The sequence below is a fragment of the Beta vulgaris genome, chromosome 3 (assembly GCF_026745355.1).
Source record: "Beta vulgaris subsp. vulgaris cultivar EL10 chromosome 3, EL10.2, whole genome shotgun sequence".
NCBI lineage: Eukaryota > Viridiplantae > Streptophyta > Magnoliopsida > Caryophyllales > Amaranthaceae > Beta > Beta vulgaris.
This window is the reverse complement of record NC_079204.1, coordinates 6,124,064-6,149,175: the sequence shown is the minus strand read 5'-3', so window position 1 is coordinate 6,149,175 and position 25,112 is coordinate 6,124,064. Positions and strand designations below refer to the sequence as shown.

General features: G+C 38.2%; 2 protein-coding genes across 13 annotated transcripts; one reads left to right on the top strand and one right to left on the bottom strand.

Moving 5' to 3' along the window:
- The first annotated feature begins 1,534 nt into the window (after positions 1 to 1,534).
- On the top strand, positions 1,535 to 12,169 carry LOC109134610 (septum site-determining protein minD homolog, chloroplastic). Of its 8 annotated transcripts, XM_057393529.1 has the most exons (8): positions 1,535 to 2,782; positions 4,321 to 4,396; positions 9,340 to 9,836; positions 10,494 to 10,565; positions 10,653 to 10,760; positions 10,855 to 11,042; positions 11,641 to 11,672; positions 11,787 to 12,169. In XM_057393529.1, the coding sequence occupies exon 1, from the start codon at positions 1,715 to 1,717 to the stop codon at positions 2,675 to 2,677; it is 963 nt and encodes a 320-aa protein (XP_057249512.1). In that variant the 5' UTR covers positions 1,535 to 1,714; the 3' UTR covers positions 2,678 to 2,782; positions 4,321 to 4,396; positions 9,340 to 9,836; positions 10,494 to 10,565; positions 10,653 to 10,760; positions 10,855 to 11,042; positions 11,641 to 11,672; positions 11,787 to 12,169. The 8 variants fall into 8 exon arrangements, with proteins under 8 accessions (XP_057249512.1, XP_048496880.1, XP_048496874.1 ...); XM_048640923.2 differs by lacking the exon at positions 11,641 to 11,672 and having other exon boundaries at positions 10,669 to 10,760; XM_048640917.2 differs by lacking the exon at positions 11,641 to 11,672.
- On the bottom strand, positions 6,574 to 24,840 carry LOC104888377 (U-box domain-containing protein 35). 5 transcript variants are annotated; one of them, XM_048640912.2, is made up of 10 exons: positions 11,778 to 11,952; positions 11,534 to 11,655; positions 11,069 to 11,190; positions 10,756 to 10,967; positions 10,048 to 10,083; positions 9,314 to 9,966; positions 9,129 to 9,215; positions 8,528 to 8,905; positions 7,373 to 8,131; positions 6,574 to 7,055 (listed from the first exon to the last, which is right to left on the bottom strand). In XM_048640912.2, the coding sequence occupies exons 1-10, from the start codon at positions 11,950 to 11,952 to the stop codon at positions 6,867 to 6,869; spliced, it is 2,733 nt and encodes a 910-aa protein (XP_048496869.1). In that variant the 3' UTR covers positions 6,574 to 6,866. The 5 variants fall into 5 exon arrangements, with proteins under 5 accessions (XP_048496869.1, XP_019103851.2, XP_048496870.1 ...); XM_019248306.3 differs by having other exon boundaries at positions 8,528 to 8,884; XM_048640913.2 differs by having other exon boundaries at positions 10,813 to 10,967.
- Between the last annotated feature and the right edge of the window lie 272 nt (positions 24,841 to 25,112).

Below are 25,112 nucleotides of genomic sequence, written 5' to 3'. Positions count from 1 at the left end.
AAATTATGATTCATTTATGTATTCATGCAACTTTTAGGGTACGTTCCTGAAGAGGAACATCTTATTTATCAGCTTTATTATATATCAATGTTCTGATATTCTTCCTAGTGGCTTCGTTTCATCTCTTTTTGCTTTTACTAGAAGAGTTGATCAAGTTGTTGAGATGAGTTAACAAGTGTTTAATATTATTTGTAACGATTACACATTTTCTATATATTCATGCTTTATGTTATTTTATTACGTAGGGTATATAGAACTATTGCAAGAATCAAGATCAATGTGATATATTTTCACGTAGCCTCTAAACTCTAAAGGTTTGATAAAGTGATCATAAGTCTCATAAGAATTTGATAAAGTGGTGTTTTAATGTATGTAGGTCTTATGGCTTGTTTAGCAAGTATACTTACTATGAGCTGTTATTTTTCTTACTTGTTAGCGTCTAAATGTATGTTTGTTGGGAATACTTTAAAGTCTCGACAATATGAGATGTGATTTTTTATGCTCTTGTTAATGTTCTTTCATTGTAGTGGAAGTTTGTTCATCATTCTATTATGTTATTATATTGTGTATTTTCTTCTGTGACAATTTGTGAATTCTTTAGTAAATCAAGATAAGAGGTGTCTTCTATTTGATATAGAAGTTGTATATATATATATATATTATTTTGAATTGCAATACTTTTGTAGATTACATTATATTTCACACTCTTGAATGTAGGATCAAATATAAAGCCACAAACAACAAAAAATCATGGCAAAATCATTTCAATATCTCACACCAATGGGAGTTGTCCAAAGATTAATGTACACTATACTAGAGCACTTAAAAAGGCAAACCTAAATTCAGACAAAAAAGTGAGCTCTATTTGGGCTTAAGAGACAACCATACAGGGTCGGGTCAAGCATCATGGTAGCAAAGAAAAAATGTAAAAAATTTGAGACTTTTGGGGCTAAGTTCATGTGGGGAGATCAATTCTGCTCGACTATAATATAAACGAATTTTATAAAAAGAGAATCAAGAGCTTTGTTTTTCTTATCCTTTTTTGAAGCCCCAACTACTCCCTCTGCTCCAATTTAGTTGCTACATTTTCACCGTATGCACTATTCACGTCATAACTATAACTATCTTTTCTTCCATATACACAAGAAAAAACATACTCATGTTTGATCTTGTTTAATTCGTCACAATTTGTATTTTCCAAATATATAATTTTTATAATTTTTCATATATGTAACTCAAGATATTAATGTTTGAAGTTGCATCTCATAAACTGTGATAAATCAAATGTAGCAATTAAATTGGGATAGAGGGAGTAAATTCCCCCTTAGGGCCTATTCTCTTCGACATAAAAAGTTAAACTGAACTAAATGAATGGTGATATGTGAGAGTAAAAGTATTGTCCAAAGCTGAACTGAACCGAGCCGAACCCCAAGTAAATCGAACTGAAAATAAACTGAAGAGAATAGACCTTAGTTTATAGTGTTTATTCATAAACTTAAAATCAATTTGGAGGTAGATATTGGATATTTGGACAGATTTTACTCAAACAACCTTCTCCCACTTATCTCCACTTTCACATAGGCAGTAGTGGAGTACTAGCTAGCCGCTATCCCCAAAATTTGACACAAAACTCATCTTCTTCCCTTTCTCCCACCCCTCAAAAAATGAGCTCTCATCTGTAAATTTCCATCCCTTCTTCTCAACTTGTGTAGCAATGCTATCCCTGAAACCTCCTTCTCCCACCTCCACTCTCTCTCCTTCCATTTCCATATCCAACTCCTTTAAACCCTACCTCCATAGCCATAATTATAAAACCATCAAATCAATCCTCCAATACAATCGCAAACCCCAACTCGCAGGCTCCACCCCACGCGTCGTCGTCATCACATCCGGCAAAGGCGGCGTCGGCAAAACCACCACCACCGCCAACATCGGCATCTCTCTCGCACGTCACGGCTTCTCCGTCGTCGCCATTGACGCCGATGTCGGGCTTCGTAACCTCGACCTCTTACTCGGCCTCGAAAATCGCGTGAATTACACCGCTCTCGAGGTCTTAAACGGCGATTGTCGTCTCGATCAAGCCCTAGTTAGGGATAAACGTTGGTCCCACTTTGAGCTTCTTTGTATTTCAAAACCTAGGTCGAAATTACCCTTAGGGTTTGGCGGGAAAGCTCTTGTATGGCTTGTTGATGCTTTAAAGCAAAGAAATGAAGGTTGCCCTGATTTTATCCTCATTGATTGTCCTGCTGGAATTGATGCTGGGTTTATTACGGCGATTACGCCTGCTAATGAGGCGCTTTTGGTTACGACACCTGATATTACGGCATTGAGGGATGCTGATAGGGTTACTGGATTGTTGGAGTGTGATGGGATTAAGGATATTAAGATGATTGTTAATAGGGTTAGGACGGATTTGATTAAAGGGGAGGATATGATGTCGGTTTTGGATGTTCAGGAGATGCTTGGTTTGCCGCTTTTAGGGGTTATTCCTGAGGATTCTGAGGTTATTCGGAGCACCAATCGTGGCTATCCTTTGGTTTTGAATAGGCCGCCGACGTTGGCTGGGATGGCTTTGGAGCAAGCTGCTTGGAGGCTTGTGGAGCAGGATAGTATGACTGCTGTTGTGGTTGAGGAGCAGCCAAAGAAACGTGGCTTCTTTTCGTTCTTCGGAGGCTGAAGCGAATTTTGGACAATGTACTAGTTGTAGCCTCTAGGGTTGTTTTGTGGAAGGTTAATTGTTGTAATTGGATTATGAGGATGCTTTTTTGTGTACAGATGCTAGGTATGGGATTCTTTCGTTAAATGTTCATTTTGATACGCATTTTGCTGTATTTCCTTTTAATCAAAGTAGCTAGATTATTGGAAATTTGCATACTCCTCTTGGGAAAACCTTGTAACTTGTGTTGCATTATTTCAATGGAATGTTTTGCATTGGTTATCTTTGCCGAGTGACTTCTTGATTGCTTTGTGTTGAAGCCAGTTGCTTGATCAACTTGTATCACTTGATGGGCTAATGTTTTTTACTTGCTTGTAGAAATGTATTGACGCTCTTTCTTCAGCCAATACTATAATCGATGCTAGCCAGCCAAAGGTGCTAGACAGATATTGAAGCTTTCAAGTTTTGTGCTTTTGTCCTCCTTTGTTTGTGTGAGAGCAGAAAGTCATTGAGACATCTGCTCTGAATGCAGTAATGTAGGTTTGCCTTTCTGTGTTTTAGGTGAATACTGAAGAGAGTGTTTTTTGCACACCCTGGGTGTAAATAGCTCTAAGTACACCCAATGCTACTTTCTACCCTTAAGAGAAAAGGATTTGGGCCTAACAGCAGTTGGTTATCGACAATATAGAGCAAAACTGCATGACATGCCTTTCTGGATAGTGAGCTTCTAGAGGATGTTTCTTCGCTGAGATACTTTTAAGTTTTAACAATACTTGCCTTTGTTCCCAATCTAACGCCTATGAGATTTTCCAAGCCTCACCTTTACATTTTAATCTGATTTTTATTGGGAATGAAGGCCATTCGTTGGCCTGTTTCTTCATAGCAAATAATTTGCAGAGGATAGTTCTGAAAGACACTAATTGAGTCAGTTATAATTATAGGGATGCTTTCTTTTTTTTATTCCAGATGGGGTGGTGGTGGTAGGGGAGCTTTAGAGAAAACTATAGGTTTCTATACTTGTCAATTCTAAATATTCGTGCCGGGTAAATGAGGATGGCACAATTTTGTTGTATGGATTGGAGGCTGGCGAATTCCTTATAAGATTTGGAGAACTTCATTTGTTATGAACTTCCTAGAAATGTCTCAGTTTACGTCCCTTTGCTTGCTGGAAATGATGTAATTGACCAGGTTATTGTACATTTTGTTCTTTATAGTGTTGGTTCTATTAGAGCCTACAACCTCAAAGTTATTTAGGAGTTCTTGTATTAGTGTCCTCTTTCTGGTGACTCTGTTTTCAGTTAGACTGAGGGAGCATTCCTTATTACAGGGAAATTTAATCTTGAGAAGATAATTTTACCAAGTAAAAGAAGTCCTTTGAGAGACTTGGTGCATGTGAAGCCAGTGAAGGAGATAAATGCCTACTTAAGCCAAAGGCAAGGCTTGAATGGCTTTGGAAAAAAATGGCTATAGCTTGGTTTTATAAGTGATCAAGGGGAGAAGTTTCTTATGCTAGATGGAGTGTGGTTTTCACAGATAACTAATCCACTGAAAGACTCTTTAGAAAAGGCATTTTGTATGGAAGGAATTAGTGTGCTGTACTGCTGTGTGGGTATGGAGGAAAACAGAGCACCATTTCCTGATGGTTTGAACTTCCATTTCACCAGAATGCTTGGAGTTGTATCGATCATGGTGTTGCTGAATTTGCCAAGTAATTGTCTTCAAACTGAAGATCTGGAAAAGGTATACTATTCTCTTTCTTCACTTCTATGTTTAAATTTATATGTGTTTGACATGAGGAATTTAGACCAATTGGTTTGTAGTTTCAGTTAGTTAATAAGAGCTTCTAGCCAAGTGATTGGCTGTGGTAAATTTCTTACTTTGCTTAAGCCTACATGCTATTTTTGCAGCTATGAAAACAATAGTTTAGGTATTAGTTGCTAATTCAGTCGTGATTTTACAGTGAAAGTTCAAAAGAGCTGATTTGATGTGTGAATATCACAGTCAGAATGTTCAAGTTTGTGTTGAATGGTTGTCTTGTTTTCCTTATTTTCTTTTAATCCTTTGTTTTTTCCGGGCTAATTAATGTGAGTAGCAGTTGGTCGATTTTGCTCCTGGTATATTTTTTACTTTCTTTTGAATCACCAGTCAAGTATATTGGTATTTCAATGGGTTATCATGGATATGCTTATGCAGTCTTCAGCTGTTTTTTCTTGTTCTATGTATGAGGATTTTAAAGGGATAGAGCTTCCTCTTTCTTTGAGGAGGATTTGGCTGTCACAATCATATAGGGTGGTTTAAGATAGCTAATTGAGGAGAAGCTACGTTAGTTGTTTGATATTGCTTATTGAGAGGAAGAACCAGGCTTGTCTCGCTAAGCGGTGATGGAGCCTTTAAGAACTGAAGTTGTCCTGCATGGCAGAAGATATCACTGCCAGACATTATTCGTTCGTAGAAGTTACAGTTCTTGTTTTTCAGCTATTTGGAAGGGCAGGATGATGTGGTTGGGGACTAATGTAAATATTGAATTTTGACAGGGAATGATTCTCGTTATCCTGTAAGGATTTTTGGCAGGCGATTGCTCTTTAATTTGAGGATATCTTTTGCAATTACCAGAAGTGTAATATTGCTGATTTAGGTTATTGGGAAGATGATAGATGACTAAGTTTTGGCATCGACAATGGAAATGGAGTTTGAGGCTTTAGATACTCTTCTGTACAGTTTCAGTTTGATGTTGGAAAAGAAGAGCTTGAGATTCGATTATTTATGGATTCATTTTCTAGTTCCCGTTGATCAAACGCTTGGAGATGGCCGGAGCTTAATGTTAGGTTTCCGTTGATCAAACTGGCCGTAAATGGTAATAATAGGTTAACTAACAAAAAGCTAATATAGGGTAATGACTTAATGCCACCATTGTTCTTGCCAATTCTTGTGTAAGCGCAGAAAAATAGTGGACAAGTGAATAGTGTATATGCACGGTGCATCCAAAGTTTGATTTGTTAGTGGGCATATATTATGAGAATGTTTTGTTCTTGTTTGTGTGCAAATGAAAATAAAAATATCTCATGAATTATGTCAATCAATAGAGGTACATTGTGAAGAAATGAAATTGTATTAAGAAATTGTATTAAGAGTACGCAAGTACGTCCCATATATAGCAGTATAGCACCTTGCTTCAACACTTGTATGTTCTTGCAAAGTTCATTGAAATTTTCCCTTAAGCTGTGTAGCTTGCATTTATTTTTCAAAAAGGAAAGGTAGACATTGGTCGAAGATGACTAGATTTAACACATAGAAGAGCAAGTTTACTGTGGGGAGGAAGACTGCAATTGGTACTGTACACGTCCCCTTCAGAAATGGACAGAAATTTAGGATGTGAAGATCAGATTGACCAAGATAGAGAAGCAAGGCATAATGATTTACCAATATGCCTTAAGTTTGTCCTTTTCAGTTAGAAGTATATTGTACCTGTTTGGTAAGAAGTCGTCTTATGTCAATATTCATGGTAATGAACCTTCATCCTAAATACGTGTTTTTCATCATAAATTTCATTATCATCCTATACTACCTCTGGGTAATGCACGATTATGAGAATTCATAATAAAAATGTCGGAATTTGGTAGATGGATAGAGGTTACTAATTTACTATGGACATTGAGATGAGACTTTCTTTGCACATTTACGTTGATTATATCACGGATTACCACCTTGTGTTATCGCCTTATCAAACAAGCCATAGAAGTCAAAAATAATTTCGTATTTACTGAATTTGCATGTTTCCTTTAGTAATTGGATCTTAAATAGAGACAAATCATATAATTTGCTACAATATATGTGAAAAAACCCAAAAAAAAAAAAAAGAAATTGAAAAAAAGGAGTAGCTGCAGGAGAAACCAATGAAAAGTACTTCACAAGTCACAACCCATCCAAAATTACACAGATTCCATTCAAATTAATGTACATAATATCATCCATGCTAATCCAAAAAGAGGGTACATTTGATTGATCTGATACATTTTCCCATTACATAGCCTAATATAACAGTCTAATGCATATCTAATCAATCTTTCCCGGTTCTAGACCCTGTTGAAGATCCTACATAGTAGTCGCTAAAGGTTCATGCATAACAACTCCCTCCACAAATCAAAGCCAAGTCCCAGTAGTAGTCTAGAGATGATAAGGCAGTGAAGTGCTAGTTTCCACCCTAACTGCATCAATTTGGCGATTTTTTGGACTTCCATTGGGTAATAGCCTCAAGCAGGGAGGTGTTTGGCATTATAAACTTGTGAGGAAGTGGTTGGTTTGTAGTAGGCGACGTGTCGTTTTCTGTGAGCCACTGCTCTATCGCCTTTCGGTCGTATGTGTACCCATCAGCTGCCACATATGGGTCCTCCATGAAATCCTGTTGTAGAAATGAAGTGAAATCAGAAAGTTCAAAGATTGTTCTTGGATGGATCTCACTTTTGTTTCGGTTTCAGGAGATCTAGATGTATGCAGCATTACCCATAACAATTTAGACACCTAGGGAGACTTTTTTTACAACTTGAGAATCAACATATAAAATTTGAATCCTATAAATATAATGTCACAGTATATAGTAGTATAGTACTACCAATTATTCATTTGTCGTAAGATGATCAGCAAAGAATTCAATCTTCTTGTTTATTAAAGTAGGAATGCAAATTAGACTCTGATGAGGTGAAGGGGTGACAGGCATACCTTGAGAATGGGGCACATAAAGTGTGTCGGTGTTGCTGTTAGGGCGTTTGAGGCTGATTCCCGGGCCCTGTCAGCCACTTCTTTGAATCTCTCTAGAGCAGGAAGAACTCTCTCTTTCAGATCAGGCCTATCTCTACCCCTAAGCTCAGAACATTGCAGTCCTAACATAGCCAACTCAAGTGTTTCCTTCTCTGGCCATTCGCCGGCTTCTGGATCCAAGATTTCTGTCAAAGTACCTTCATCTATAGCATCCTCGATCATATAGGCTATCCCAACTGCTGGTTTTGCTGTCAACAACTGTAAGATCACCACTCCTAAGGCATATATATCTGACTTAGTTGAAACTCTTCCGGTCCTTTGATACTCGGGATCAATGTAGCAAAGGGTTCCAACTGGGCTAGTTTCCTTGTATATTGTTTTCAGGGACTGATTGTTAGGTTCTACATTGATCATTGTACCAAGACCAGCATCACCAATCTTGCTAACTAAGTGGTGGTCAAGCAAAATGTTCGCTGGTTTAAGGTCCCGGTGAATAATAGGTCTTGGCTTTGTGCTGTGGAGAAAGGCAAGAGCACCTGCCACCTCACTGCAGATTCTGAACCTGTCATACCATGGTAGAGCAGGCTTGTTTGTCTTACGAAACAACCTATCATCTAGACTACCCTCGTCCATGTACTCATATACAAGGCAGCTCTCTTCTGGGACAGCACCAAGTAGCAGCAGCAAGTGCGGATGACGAATCGTGCTTAAGATTTCTAGCTGTTAAATCGCCAAGCGTTAAAAAGAAAAATCAGTATGTGATGTAAACAGATTTTTTTGTTAAGAATCAAACAAATTCTGCAGTAGTGCAATCTTTATCAGTTTTATTTTACAGAACGGAGGGAGTAGCTGGTCTTAGCATTGACACTTAGCAATATCTCTGTTACTCGGACTCTGTATTTATATCAAGTACCCGTGTTAGATCCTCAATAGTCCAACATGGTTATGATATCTTTCAATTTTTTAATCTTGAGCCAAAATCATGGAAATTTTTCGTAAAACAGCTAAGTCGAACACTCGAACGCTTTGATACAATCATGTTTGATATGATTATCCGAGTCCGAGTAACATAGAGCAAGGCACATAGTTTCCTGATCAAATTTTGATTTCTCATACCTCTTGAACAAATTGCTTGTTTGTGACACTGTCTTTGCAATGTAGGACCTTTATCGCCACAGTGGTGTGGTGCAATTTGCACTTATAGACAGTCCCGAATGCGCCCATCCCTATTTTAAACTCATCTGACAAAGATGAGGTGGCTTCCATGATCTCCTCCCATGTGAACTTCTGATATTGAACAGCTGGACTTGCAAACAGCTCTTTAAGCTTGTTCTTACTCTCTTCAACCTCTTGAGCATCCTTATTGTTAGCTTTATTCTTGAGTTTGTTCTTCTCTGTACTTGTTATATCTTTACCCTTTCCCTCCTTTAGTTTCAATGCTTCCTCTAGTCGTTCTTTGCTTATTTCATTGAGCTGATCAAGGGGAAAGAGGAACTACAAAGGTGAAATAACATAAGTAGGACATGGAAAATTTACAACACAAGTTCTTCATATCTTACGATATTTACTAGTAGCTTCTTTCGACTTATAAATTAGATTTACATATAGCTAAAAGGATCACCAGGAAAGTCCCAAGAACCTTGATTTTTTTAACATTATAATTTGAGACAAAGGGTAAAAGTATATGAAAATACTTGGTGTTGTATAAGAAGCTTACCCTTTCATCAATAGAACTATTCTGAGTCAGTTCATACATTTTTTCGATATGCCTAAGTTCAATCCTTAGCTTTTCAAGTTCAGATATCTACAGATTTCGGATTATGTGAATCCATCAGAGGAACTGTCAAATTATCTAAAAGGAAAAACGATGTTATTGTTCTTTGTTATAAGATGATTTAGTACCTGATTTTTTGATGTTCCTCTTTCAGAACCTGATGGAATACCTAGAAAAGAAACCGAAGGTGGAGTGCCAACAAAAGAACCTCCTGGTGGAGTTCCTATAGGAGTGCCCACATAAGAACCTCCTGGCGGAGTTCCTATAGGGGTGCCCGCATAAGAACCTCCTGGTGGAGTTCCTGCATGAGTGCCCGCATAAGAACCTCCAGGTGGAGTTCCTGCGCGAGAGCCTGAAGGAGGAGTGCTCAAATAAGAACTTGTGGGCGGAGTTCCTACAGGAGAGACTGCAGGAGGAGTGTTCATAAAAGAAACTGCTGTGTGGGTCCCAGTAAAAGCAGCTCCAGTATGCAGATTGCTCAGGAAAGATCTCGGTGGTGGAGTTCCCACAGGTGATGGACCGTCAGATTGGGTACCTATTAATGAACCTCCAGGGGATGTTCGATCAGAAACCCAAGATCCAGAGTCTCCGCTGCTAGAGCTTTGACTCAGAGTACTGGAATTGCCAAATTTTATGTTTGTATCCTTAAAGGTATAATGCTTGAGTTCCAATGTCTCCCTTGCTAATGTCTTAGTTCCAGCAGCATTTCTTGGGAGAGTGTCAGGCTGTTTTGGGTGGGAAGTGGACGTCGAGGAGTCTGAAGCTGCAGTTGCACTTCCGTCTGTCAAAGCAACCTAGTGTTAGATATAATCTTTAGCAGATATCATTTTTTTATATGGCTAGATAGCTGGTGAATACTCACATCTTGGTGATGAAGGTTTGTTTTTCAATAGACGACCTGCAGAACAACAAATACCCAAAAGTTCAACAAATTGGTTAAAGAGATCATTGCACTTTGTCCTCACTTAATTGTCTTAATCGAAAAAAGACCAAGATTTTGATCCTACACATGGGCCCGTCATGCTGCTGATTACATGTTTTTCGCATTATACTTGCATGTTCTTTACATTGCACACTTGCATGTTCATGTCTTTGCAAATGCATACAAATGTAATTGTGCTAAATATACACGCAAGTATGTGGATAAATAGAACATGGACATATGATAAAAAAAAGAACATGCTGGTGTGATGACATAAAACATGCCCGAGCAGATTATGCACCATGCTTTCATGTGTAGGATCTAAAGTACAATTTTATTTCTAGACGATTCTTATTATCCATTGCTATTCATTAATTTCGTTGTAGGTTGGGCCAAGATAGAACGTTCAACAATTTCAGTCGAATCGAAGAAGTAGATTATTCCCTTCTTTATCAAATGTAAGGCCATGTTCTCTTTCACTTTAACTTGTCTTCAGATAACTTCAGAATACTTTTGTGGAAATCTAATTAATCTCATAAGTCCAGGAACATTTAAATACAGTTTGAAGTTTGAACAGTTTCAAGTGAAGAGAACATGACCTAAAAATGGAAATGAGATTATGTTCCATTTTGTTATCAGCAAAGTCACCTATAGTAAGTGAAGAAGAGCTAGAAGAACTATCTGTCGACGTGCTTGACAAATTACTTGTGTCTTCCATGCTTATGACATTCTGCTCTGAATCTGCAGGACGTAGTTGCTGAAGTTTTCCGTCACCAACGACATAGACTGAACAAAAACTCGGAGCACTTTCTGAGATAACTTGTGATAAGTCATCTCCCCTCATCAGTGACAAACTTCTCCTGCAGAGTGAAAATTTCCTGAATTAGCATATTCATCATGGAAAAAGTTGCAAAAATATCAATGAATCACGCAAGGTACATTCTCATTGTCCATTTAGTACATTGAAAAGATGCTTGCAGATGAAACTCCGATGACAAGATGTCTTAGTGATTGTCTAGAAACCTCCAATGAGATTGCCATTGCAATATCATCTGATTCAAGAATTACAATGTCTGATTTGATCTGCAATTAGCAGAGAAAGCATATCAGTACAAATACATTTACAGCTCGTTTGGTAACCAGATTAATAGGCGATAATGGTAACTGATATATATATATATATACTACATATATTTGGAGGTTAAATTTCCTGACCATGGCCAATTGACGTTGCTTTTTCTTGCAAAATTACACCAAGGTTCATTACCAAAACTGTCATTGATATAGTCAGCAATCACATTGGTGAAGACTTCATACTTGTTTGTTACTATTGGCATTTTCGAGTTTTCATGTTTCTGAAATTCCGAAACCAGAACTGGCAAAAACTATGATACTCATTTCTTTAAGAAGTTAAAATCGGAATAACCTTTTGTGCTTTCAAAGATCGCTGGTATGGAACAATCTTCTTCTGTTTCTTCCACTCTGTTTCCTGCCTATAACCAGTTACTACATCCTCTCGAACTTGTGCTACAGGTAGCCAAGTTCCCACTGAAAGCAATATTCAGGTAATCTAAGTCAGTAAATCTGATATGTTTGACCTCTGCACTCCTTGTAAGAAAAAGAAAACTTTCACATATCTTATATTTGTTTCTTAGAGACTTCTTACTCACTTGGTGTAGGTACTATAGTTATTTTCGGATACACATGTAAGAGCTTGAACGAGACATTGCCTTCTGGAAGGAATTTTTCCAGTGCCCACCTCAGAATGTACTTGCTTTTACGGCTCCCTGTTAATGCCACTCCAACTATAAGTTTGCTTTGATCGGCGGCTTTGTTTTCCGCCATTTCCTAACTGTGAACAACGACTTGAGTCCCTGTATGAAACTCATGCTAAGTCAAAAAAGATTACTATTTATTTAACGGCTGTTTATGTATTAGTGTCTTATTGATTAAGATTTTAGATGCCATTTGATTTACATTGTGTAATGAATTTTACTACTAAAAATTGACAGCAGAAAATAGAAAATGATAGCATACATGCCAGGAAAATTTCCAGTTTTTAGTTTTGAGATTTTAGAAATTCCAACTGCTACTTTTTTTTTTTTTTTTTTTTTTTTTTTGTGGCAAACTGTTACTTTTATATGATCATTTGAATACTAGTAAAGTAAATATTGATGTCTAGCTAATTCATGTATCCAACAGATCTTCCCCTCATTGGTGCACTTGGAGTCAGAACTCAGCTCTAATACCACTAGTTGGAAAACAACAGAGGAGAGTACACCAATCCAATAACCTTCAAGATATATCTATAGAGCATTTTACTATGGAATTCTCTTTATTGATTTGCACATGCTCAATCCACATCATTAAGTAATTCAGGATCATGAATCAAGACTGTTTAATGTTGCGAAACAACAACATTTTAAGTCACGCTAACATCATACTTCCTCGTTTCTTAATACATGTAATATTGGAAAATATCACATAAATCAAGGAAGAGAACAAAGACGGAAACATTACCCATATGTTTAATTATAAAACAAAGCTTTCTTTGTATCATAAGAAAAATGTTGCAACTATTATGAAACATCTTTAAAAAGAATATGTTGCATGTATTAAGAAGCCAAGGTAGCGTGTTTTCCTTCCAATTACTTCTATTTAGTTACGAAAATCACAAAATGCTCCTATATGTATGTCAAAATTATCAATGAATGCATCCGATATTGAACTTAATCCCCTATATAACAAGTCAAACTACTTATGCATTACAATGCGAGCAACATAAAATTTTTCGAAACATAAAACAAAAAAATCAATAAGTAGAAGCATGTGAGATAGTGTTATTACCAATTTCTGTAATCTAACTTGGTAAGATTTCTGTTGTTTGTAAAGTTAAGCCGACATTAATGTGGAGATTATTTGTGCTCTCTGCTGAATCAAAAATTGTGTTTTTCTTTCTCTCCTAGTTCTAAACTAATCCTTGTAAATTGTAATACAGAAGAAGAAATCATGCATGGTTCATGGCATTGAATTGGAAAACAAAGGGACCCACATTTGCACGTCTTTGTGTATTAAGTTATAACTTATAAGTAGTTGCTTTAGATGTGTTAACGACTTTTCTTTGAGAATTAATTGATTTGATAATCATTGTATGGGTTGACAAGCCCGTGTTGCCGCCTTTTATTTTTAACGGCTTTATTAAAAAAAACTCATTAGAGGAACATACATAATGTTGATGGTTCTAAGAGAATTGAACTTAGGTAAGTTCTTAGTAGCATCTTTCAGTGACTTTCATGCTTATTAATACATAATTTATTGAGACGAATGTAACAAATACTAAAAGTGAAAATATTTTTCTTTACATATCATCACAAAGGATCGTTAAAATGTGAATAATGTACAAAAGTAGTTGATGACTAGTTAAATTACTTTCTAGCTTTTCTCTAGGACATTTTATAGCTTTGCCGTAATTGTTTTATAGTATCGATAACATCTTATAATATTTATGTATAAATAGATTACTTTAGAATGTGTTGGAAAAATTTATTAACTTTTCTAAAATGATAATGATTCAGTAAACGTTTTAATAACTTATTTTGAGTAAAGAAAAACCTTGATAAATCAGAGGAGGAGTAAAGGGGATCTCAATATGCCAATGATGAGAATAGATTTCAATACCTGTTGGTTCTTGAAACCTAGAAAGATGCTCTAACCATTGAGCATTCCCTCACTCTCGTGAATGATCTAATAAGTCAAAAATAGAATAGATAATAAATGTACATATAACGAAAATTTAAGATGGATGTTTAAAATGATATTTACTTTCGCTTCTATGGCAAAATTCGCCTCAATACCATGAACTATATATATCGATGCATACCACCAACTTTGACTAGTAGCCAAAAACATCATCAACTGTTAGCTTGGGTACACTCAGTGTCATAAATAACGCGGATCTACCTTTTCTCGTTGCATTGGCGACGGCAAATTCGTACTATTTTTTTCACTTTCCATTCCCTCCTTTTTTCATTTATCTTATTTTTTATTAATTAATTAGATGCCTAAGTTAGTACTTATTAGTAAGATAAGGGGAAGATGGGGATTATTAGATTAGTACGGATTTTCGCTGGTGGCGAGAAAAGATAGCTCCGCCATCATTAATGACATTTGCTGCACCCATACTAATAGTTGGTGGTGTTTTAGCTACTAGTCAAAGTTAGTGTTGTTGAATGCACCCGTGCCATAATTTGTGGTATTGATGTCAATTTTTTTGACAATAACAATAGTTATTTTATCAAGGAGAAGGCTTTTTTAGCCATTACAACACGTATTAATGTCAATCTATATAATAATCTAACAAATATATTAAAAGGCCTGTGTGACAATGTATACACGCCACGTGTTACCTCTGTTACTCCATTAGAATTGTCCAATGTGTATATAAGTCATGTCGATTAACAAAAGTAAATTTAGCTTGCAACATGATTTGAACCCGTGACCTCTTGCTATTATAACATCACACAATTACCATCTCAACCAACTTTTAATCATGATTTAAGTGTCCACAAAAAAATTTAAATTACCATCTAGGAAAAGACATAATACAATAAAAAGCCACCAGAGAATCAACCCTTTTGGTAAAAATAAACTCGGAGGCCATCGCTTTGCATTATGAAAAAAGAAAACCTCACTTACAGAAGTACAAAAGTGGAAGTAAGGATGTGTAAATCAATAAACATTAAAATATCTAAAAATCTATTTAGCATGAAATTCTCATGAAGACCATGTTTCTCATTTTCGAAACTCAAGAGGACAAAATTTCTTTGAAAGACCAACGAGTTTCCTCCCTCAATGATCTTCAGTCACAAAATGATATTTTCCCAACTAAAAATCTCTTAGCTAACTCTATAGCCTGTATCCTATTATATACATCTTTTGTCGGCAATAAGCAAAACTACAACAGATTTCTATGCAACCATAGTTATTTAATCCTAAATATTGGATTTCTCGAGAAATGAACAAATGGGGTGCTCAGAGGCTTTTTCGAGGCAGCACAAATGTGTCAAGCACTCGTGCAATGTTACAAGTCACATTGACTTTCCTACGAATGTTTCGGGAGAAAATATGACCAGACCCAGAGAAGTCCAAAAAAAACCAAAATTGAAGAATATAATACACACTTTCATACTTTCCCGTGGCTCGAGATTCGGACGGCACAGGATGGCTTCTAAGCACATGAGATGTCATTGGAAACTGGAAAAGAGTCATGTGGATTCGAACGAATATGTGGATGCGTTTATGTTCATTTCGAGACAGTTTTTGGTTTCATGAGAAATAAACAAATAGGATGTTCAAAGGCTTTTAGAGGCAACACAAATGGTGCCAAGCACCCACTCAACGTTACAAGTCACGTCGGAACTCTTAGGAATGTTTCAAGAGAAAATATGATCAGGCCCGAATAATTCCAAAAATGTCGAAAAAACAGCCAAAATTGAAGGTTATAATACACGCTTCGAAATTTCTCGGGGCATGAACTCCGAACGCCACGGGATGCCTCCTAGGTCAATGCGAGGTCACTGGAAATGAGTCATGTGGCTTGGAACGAATATGTGGATGCCTTTTTGTTCATTTCATGAAAATTTTGGGTTTCACGCGAAATGAACATATGGGGTGTTTAGAGGCTTTTCCACGTAACACAAATGGTGCCAAGCATCCGCGCAAAGCTACAAGTCGCTTTGGCTTTCCTGGAAACGTTTCGAGAGAAAATGTGACCATCCCCGTAGAAGTCGAAAAATGTTACAAGAACAACCAAAATTGAAGGTTATAATAGACGCTTTCGGACATTCCTGTGACCCGAGCTATGCACGTCGCGGGATGCCTCATAGGGACATGGGAGGTCATTGGAAAGGAGTCATGTGGCTCGGAAGGAATAAGTGGATGCCTTTACGTTCATTTCGAGGCAATTTTGGGTTTCACAAGAAATGAACAAATGGATGTTTAGATGTTTTACACGGCAATGCAAATGGTGTCAGCACTCTTATGAATGTTTCGAGAGAAAATATGACCAAACCCGGAGAATTCCAAAAATTTCGCAAAAACAGCCAAATATTGAAGGTTATTATACACGCTTTTGTAATTTCTCGGGACCCGAGCTCCGAACGCCAAGGGATGCCTCCTAGGGCCATGGGAGGTCATTGGAAATGAGTCATGTGGCTTGGACCGAATATATGGGTACCTTTACATTCATTTCGAGGCAATTTTGGATTTCACGAGAAATGAACAAAAGGGGTGTTTCGAGGTTTTACGAGGCAATGCAAATGGTGTCAAGCACACGCGCAATGTTACAAGTCACGTCGGCGCTCGTAGGAATGTTTCGGGAGAAAATATGACCAGGCACGGAGATATGTGTTTTAGTGATTCATGTTTCCACAAAATCTTTTAGTGATTCATGTGTTTCCACAAAATTAGTATTGTGGCAGTTAATGGCTACTTCTAGCCATAAAGTTTATTTTTCTTATTTGATTTCTTTTTTGCAGTCATCCCCTTACTGCATCTCTCGTTTCGAAATTCACCATGATCATTAGAGTCTTCTACTTCGTAATTAATGGTGTAGCGTTACAATTTATTCTTGATGCTAATCAAATCTTATTGTTGCTGTTCGAAAATACGAATCAGGAGATGAAGTTCAAAGGATCAGAGCAAATGACCTATTAATAAGAACTAATATACATTTACCACTAAACCAAGTGATATATGATGTAATCGTTTTAAAACTAAATTATTTATAGATGAAAAATATAAATACCAGGAAATTGTCCGGTCCTAAAAACTAATTTTACAATTTACATAGAAGAGGACAATTAAGGATTTCATTTATTACAAAATGTATAAGACACTTTTAAGGACTTAACCATTGATTTTTCTCACTACTTAATATATCAATATAAATACTACGATATACTCCCTCTGTTTCAAATTATAAGGCAATTTAGCTAAAAGAATTTGTTTCAAAATATAAGACATTCTACAATACCAATGTAAGATTAAATGCAACTTATATTATCAAGATAAGCTTATAGGTTATTTTGTATTATCAATACAATATTTAATGTCAATTCTTATTACCCATGCAAATCTAACTAAAATTAACTAAATTCTTAATCTATGTGCAAAAACCTTAAACGACTTATATTTTTAAAACGAGTACTCATAATGTACTAAAGTATACTTTTATTTAGAAGGAAATTAAAAGTTGGTGTGCTTGTAATATTTAAATGGAGGACCTGTAAGAACGCAAAAAACAAAGTAGTAGAAGTATATAACATGTAATATAGTGGACACAGCCCAAATAAGATTTATTTTATATATTGTGGAGAACTGAATTCCATCTCTAGTCTTTGTTTTTTCGTTCTTCATTAAGTAATTTAGTTTTGAGGAAAGGATATACTAACTTTATATTCTTTATTTTGTCTTGATGAAATCATCAAACTCAATTTACAGAGAACATTATTAATAACCCCATTGGCCATTGATAATAATATAAATTTCAATGAAATATTCGTTCAGGTGCTCTTAGTAGTTTATAGTAAAGCATTGTAAACAATTAAGGGGAATTTTAAAAGAAAATTTGAGATGATGTAAGGCTAACACCATACAAACATTGTTTCCTTAAAAAATTATACGTGCATGCACGTCTATTTGGTGCCTATATACAATTAGAAGTGGACAGGATGTGTTTTTTTTTTTTTTTTTTTTTTTTTTTTTTTTTTTTTTGGACATCGGTAAAACATACAAGAACACAAACGAAACAAACTTAACTAACTACAGAGTGACCATTGGTATATGTCCTAGGCGGACATGATTGGCCAGTTCATGTGCCCTCTGCACTTGTTGCCGATTAGCTTTTATAATCCGACACCATTGGAGTTGTTGTCCCAGGCAGCGAATGTCGTTGAGCGTCCAGGCAATTGAAATAGGTTGTGTAGCTTGATGAAGTAAACTCCTGACCAGTACTTCAGAGTCTGTATAGATCAAAATTTTACAATAACCACGAGCTTGAGCCCAAAGCAAGCCCCAGACAAGCCCGTGCTTCAGCACCCAGGGCTGATTCAGCATAAATGCAGCTTCCTTCCCCTTCCCTTGCAGTAGTAATAACGTTGATCAACAACCCAAGCAATACCAGCCAAAGGAGAGGACTTCTTCCATGACCCATCCACTTGTATATGTAACTGTGGTACCCCGCAGAAAGATAACCCAAAATGTGCGAAAAAGAACCCTGGAGGACCTGGTGCCTCATGTAACAAACTAGGCTGAGGAAGAGGAGTAGACAGAAAGGTGTAGTGTTGCTGGACGCCTTTGTCCTGGAGTGAACGGAGCAAAGCAAGATCAGGTGTTATTCCGTTGAAAACCTTTTGATTCCGACCCTGCCAAATAGCCCATAAAATAGCCAAAAACAAGGGAAGACGATGGCCATTGTATCCATCCTGCTGGTAGAAATAGTGTATCCACGCAATGAGCCAATCTTTAAAGTTCACAAGGGGAGTTGAGTTAGAAATAATATTCAGTTGGCTAGTTTGCCACGCTACCGTGGCGAGATGACAAAAGCGGAAAAGGTGTTGGCATGTTTCAGGTCCAAGTTGCAGCTTGGACAACCATCGAAATAGCCAAACCACGGTACGAAAGGTTGGCTGTTGTTGCTAACCATTGTGGAACAGTTTCCAGAGGAAAAGTTTCCTTTTGGCATGATGCGCAATCCCCATAGAATCCGAAAGAACTTCGAATTGAGAGGGGGGTTCATGCGTAGATATCGGTATGTCGAGAGAGGAAGTAGTAGCCAGATTTGGTAGTATATTGGCCCGATGTGGTAAACGGCCAAATAGAAATGTCATCTTGGGTTGTGAGTCGTGGAACCTCAAGAGCACGTATGTCACGAACCGTGCTAGAATGAAAAAGTGAATGAAGCCGGGAAACATTCCAGCCTTGTTGGTGAGGCAACAAGAGGGAAGCAATGGAGACAGTAGCAGCAGTACGAAGAGAAACAGTATCCCGAAAGATGGGAATCCTTCCATTAACCCAGCGCTCCTTTCCAGCAAGTAATCTGGAATTGGATCCAATTTTCCAAACGTAATTTGTTAAGAGCACCTTCTCAGCTTGAATTAGACCGCGTGCACCCCAAGAACATTGACTCCGCAAAGAACGCAATGTAGCTATCGATGACCCTGGGCCCAGTGTTTTATCAGCAAATACTTTATTGATGAGACCATTGCAATTCCTATGAATACGCCAGACTTTCTTAATCAGAAGGGAACGATTGTGCACCGCAACACTACGTAAGCCTAGGCCCCCAGCACCTTTTTGTAAATGCAAGAGCTCCTTGCTTTTCCAAGCAATGCACCAGAAGAATCGTGCAAGCATCGCATCCAACTTATTAGTGATTGTTGTGGGAATCAAGAAGACGGAAAGGATGTGGGCGATAGAAGCAATGAGGACTGAATTAATGAGAATCAATTTCCCAGCTTGCGAAATTGGTGAATGATTCCACGCGGTTATACGCTGAGAAATTTTATCTAGTAAAAAGGTGAAGTGCTGAGTTTTCTTCCCTTGAATATCCACAGGAGTGCCAAGATATGTGCCCAGGGATTCTTTAGCATCCAATTGCAGGATACGTTTGTATTCCTGACACATGTGCTCGGAAACATTTGGGCTAAATTTAACAAATGACTTTCGTAAACTGAGCATTTGACCAGAGATATGGCAGAATCGAGCAAGGAGGGTGGACATTTTCGTACAGGAAATAGTCGACGCTTTAAAGAAAAGAAGAGCATCGTCAGCAAAAAACAGATGGGATATAGAAGGGGCGTACCTGTGAGCTCGAAATCCGTCGAATAGTCGAATATCCGTAGCCAATATTATTATGCGAGAGAAGATATCCATACAGAACAAGAACAGATAGGGGGATAGTGGGTCTCCCTGGCGGAGACCACAATGGGAAGGAAAGGACTCTGTAACCTGTCCATTAACTAGGATGCAATATGTACTGTAGATATACATTGACTAATCAACTGTATCCACTGTGCAGGGAACCATAGGCTTGAAGAACCTTTAAGAGAAACCTCCAGTTAACCCGGTCATATGCCTTATTCATGTCAATTTTGAGAGCCGCTAGATGAACATTACCGCGTCGATGTTTATTCAGAACATGGGTTAACTCATGACTAATCAAAATGTTGTCATCCATATGCCGTCCTGGTATGAAGGCACTCTGATATTCAGTGATAAGATCAGAGAGCAACGGTCGTAAGCGATTGACCAGACACTTCGAAACACATTTATAAATTGTGTTACATAAACTAATTGGCCGAAATTGTGTCACATCCTCAGGATTCTGTCCTTTGGGCAACAATACAATCAGCGTCTGGTTCCACTCATGAAGTAAGAATCCTGTTGTGAAGAAGTGATTAACAGCTTGGAACACCTCATTTCCGAGGGAAACCCAATGATGTTTGAAAAACTCAGCCGTAGAGCCATCCAACCCAGGAGATTTGCCCTGACCAATACCAAACATGCCCTCATGCACTTCATTCTGAGAGAAAGGGCGAATGAGCTGTTGTTGTTGTGAAAGAGAAAGATGTGGTAAATTTAAGTCACGAAGTACTAAATCTATGGCCTCATCTTGGATCTGGTCAGAGGCATTAGACACCTGTGACGGACCATATGCAACCTTGAAGTGATGTAAAATAGTATTCACTATGGTAGGACCATCCTCAGTCCATTGGTCATCTGTTGTCCGCAGTAGGTAGATATATGCTGAACGTTGTTTTTGTCGCATCCTATTATAGAAGAACTTGGTTGGTAGTTCCCCCATTTGAACATATTTGTCTTTAGATCGTTGCGACCAGTAAGAGTGTGCTAAAGCCGACTTATCTAACTCCTGCTGACGTTGGAGCATGAAGGCGTTACCTTGACGAAGAGAGGAAATATGAGTCGCATTGGCCGCTAACTTTGTAGAAAGCTCTTGCCAGTCAATCCCCCAAACAACTTTATGATCCAGGCACCATCGCCTGATCTTTGTGCGAAAGATGGAAAGATGTTTCGTAAATTGGTACATTGTGGACCCAGCTATGGGAATGCACCATACAGATGAAATAATGGTAGGTAAATCAGGGTGTAAGAGGCACCAATTTTCAAACTGATATGGCCGACAACGGACTTGGGGTGGTGGCTCTGTTTGGTAAAAGATAGCTGCATGATCAGAATGCAGAATAGGAAAGTTTTTAATATAACCAAGTGGATATCTATCATTCCAAGTTGGAGAAGCATACACTCGATCGAGACGTTCCATGATTAAATCCACACCATCCCTGTTGTTTGTCCAAGTGAACCGAGGCCCAACAAAGGGAATATCCTGTAGTTGTAGATTATGCTTCCAATGGGTAAACTCTTCCCATCCCCTAATAATAGGAGCCCCACCCAACTTGTCCCCATAATGATCAAGTTGATTTATATCCCCAATAATGACGAAGTCAGGATATGGCGCCAACAAGTGTAACAGTTGATCCCATAATAAAGGACGAGATTCTTGGCACGATTCTCCGTACAAAAACAAAACGTACCAGATCCTTCCATTATTAGCTGAGATTTTACAGAAGACATAATTACACATGGAACTAAGTACGTTAACATCAAAAGGAGCCCACGATACAACAACCAACCCACCACTAGAACCTAGGGCATCTACACCAACTACAGTACGTGGTTTAGTACTACGTAACAAGGACTGTACATGCGAGAGAGAACATTTTGTTTCTTGCAAAAACAAAAACATGGGCTTAACTGTAGCTAACAACCAGTGTATATACGGAATTATCGGGGCGTCACTGGAGTTCAACCCCCGACAATTTAACGACAGAATGTTCATGGTGAAATTGGTGACTGATCTGGGACAGTCACCACCCTAGTAGAGTGATCTGCCACTTTCACCACCAACGAGAATTGGAGATCCATGTTGTCTGTCTGCAATTGCCCACCAGTACTGCGCTGCCTCTTGAAAATCCATTTGCCAGCAGGCATAGGCGCTGATGTTGCAGCTTGCCTTTTCTTAGATGTAATCTCCAATCCAGGTTCCACGCCCAAATGTCGTGCCATTGATATATCAGTGATAGCCTTTCCTCGAGACCTGCCATGACGGACTCCTACATTAAAGCCTCCTTTAGCTTCCCAATGTTCCAAACGTTGACGTTTCCCATTGCAATACTTAGAGCGACCCTCGAAGGCCAAACCATCGACACCCTCAACTGATGAAGTACGCTGCAAAGGTTCCATGCAACGCTTGTGTCCCGCGAAAAAACACGTGGGCCCGTCATGTATGCCTCGAAGATGTGACGAACCCACCCGAGGCCCATCTGAGCTAGAAGATGTATTCCCTTGAACCGACTGCGGTGGTGGAAGAAGGCGTAGCCACGCACGAGGTCCAGCTTCGTCAGGGTCGGGAGGATGATTAGTAGACCATCCTTGTTGAATTAATGCTTCAAGAGTCCCAACATCGCTAGAAGGAACCCGAAGAGGAGAATGATTACCATCGGTCCACGCCACATCATTTGTAGGCGCATAAACATCCTCCTGATCAAGGCCGACACGAAGGGTTGTTGGCGGACGCGTAGTAATTCCCAGATGGCGACGAAAAGGAAACCGAGCCCCACTGACTCGCCCTTCGTCTGTTGGAACAACGGCAGAAGAAATATTGGAAGTAGTAGCTGCATTCATCGGGCCATGGCCACTTCGTAGGGGAGAAGAGCCCCCTATTCTTCCATATGTAAGATCATCCCCACCTAGGCGACGCCCAGGAGGTGGTAACACCTCACGGCTGCTGTTGGCAGGTGAAAGGACCTGAGTAACGCTGTCGGCCGAACCCCGAGAATACGTGGTGGGAGGGTTAGTATGGTGGTCCGACTCATGAGATGATGGATTATTAGCCTGAGAAGGTAAATTTGGTGGTTCCATCGAAGGTTGAGAACTTGCCACCTCCACATAATCCTCATCCGATGAGCCCACAACATGAACATCAACATGTCTTTCAGCAAAAATATAGGGATCATGGTCAGGCATATGGCAGGTTAAATCTACCCTAACATTCCTGTAAATAAAACGATCTGGCAACCCACGAATAATGTTTGTGTAAAGTGGAATATCCATGGGACCAAACATGATGGTCATTCCATCATGCTCAAACTCCGTGAATCGACGATGAAGGAAATGGTGTGCATCATATGCAGACATCGGACATCGGCCAGTATGATGTCCCACACAACCGCATTGTTTACAAAATTTAAACACCCCTTCATATCTAAAATAAATCCAAACAACTTGGCCATCCCCTAAAGGTAGAAAACAACCAGGTATAAGTGGCCTTGATAAATCCACCAGTAACTTCGCGCGCAAAAAAACCTCCGGTGTAAGCCCCGGCCCGGTATCGTCCACATATTCCACCACCCCGACGTGGGACAGAATATGAGAAGTCCATGCAGGTTCCAAAAACCGCCATGGCAGATTGTGGATACGCACCCAAAGGGTGGCCAAATTAAAGTTAATAGTCGAAGGAACTTGATTGGGGGAACTAGCTCGAAAAGTAATAAGTTTACCATCAATCACCGTAGTATGCTTGCGGAGGAGCTCCGCACTGTCACGCGGATCTTGACACTCAAAAATGAAATAGACCCCCGTTCGCAGAACACGAATAGACCCACGAGTATGCCAGTGGTTATTAACAATATTAGCCACTAAACTAGTGTTCGGAGGAACGAGGTCGAAAAACTGGCCCACCACCGAGTGACTCCACTCGATATTAGGTAAAGGTGGGAGGTTAGAAGGTGGCCTACTAAGAAGAACACCCATTCTTTTGTGAACCGAACGAACTGGCATGCCTTCACTATTACTAGTTTGGTGCCCAGAAAAACTCATATTGCGTATATATAGGTTTTGGAGAAAATTACAGGGGAATTTATTACAGTAGTTGAAGTTGGAAATAAGCGATTTAAGGAACCGAGTAATTTTTTGGTTGCAGTGAAAACTTTAAAAAAGCAGAAAGAGGATTAGAGTGGACGGAAATTTACCGGATGAAGAAGGGACGACAAACGGTGTACATGCGGTGGCCAGGTGTCCTTGACCAGTGAGTTTGTTAGCTGGAGATTGATGTTTTGTAAGTCGGTGAAGAAACCTGTGAAGAAGGATAAGAACATACTCGAACCAAGTGGCCTCACGTTCTAGTGAGATAAGCTCTCAATTTTTGAGAGAAAGAAAAAGCACATTTATGCTGTACATGGGCAAATATATTGAACCAAAAAAGCGGAGAAATTCAGCTAACTACAGAACCAAGAAACAAGAGAAAAGTTTCTGACAGGATGTGTTTTGGTTGTCAAAGTAGAGTGAGTTTTTAAAAAAAAAAATCACAAATTTTGATGGCTCTTTTGTCACTTTAGCTTGGTGGTTGAAAGCTCTTACATTAATTATAACTAATTTTGTGAATAAAATTTAGGTGAAATCATTTCATCTTAAATACTCATGTTATTTCTTAAAGTTCTTCCCGCATACTTTAGCCACAAAAAAAAGTAATCATCTATACAAAAAAAAAAAAAAAATAATGGCGAATAGTAACAATGTGTAGTTACCAGAAATTGAACTCATTATTTTTGAAATAAAATGTGAGAGTTTAACTATCAATTTATTATAATTTTAATATTTAATATTTCAAAATAAAATATAATAAAGTCTAATAATTATATTGAAATTGTTATCTTTATCTCCTACTTAATTAAAAGTATTTTTTAAAAAATAATTTACCAAGTCATAATAACGTTCATTATCCAATTTGCACTAGATAGAAATTTTGAATGACTAATAAAATTAATCATGAAAATATAAAAATAATAATATATTTGATAATTGTAACTGACTCCGAAATTCATCCGGGCCAAAATACTACTCCATCCGTTTTAAAATATAAGGCATTC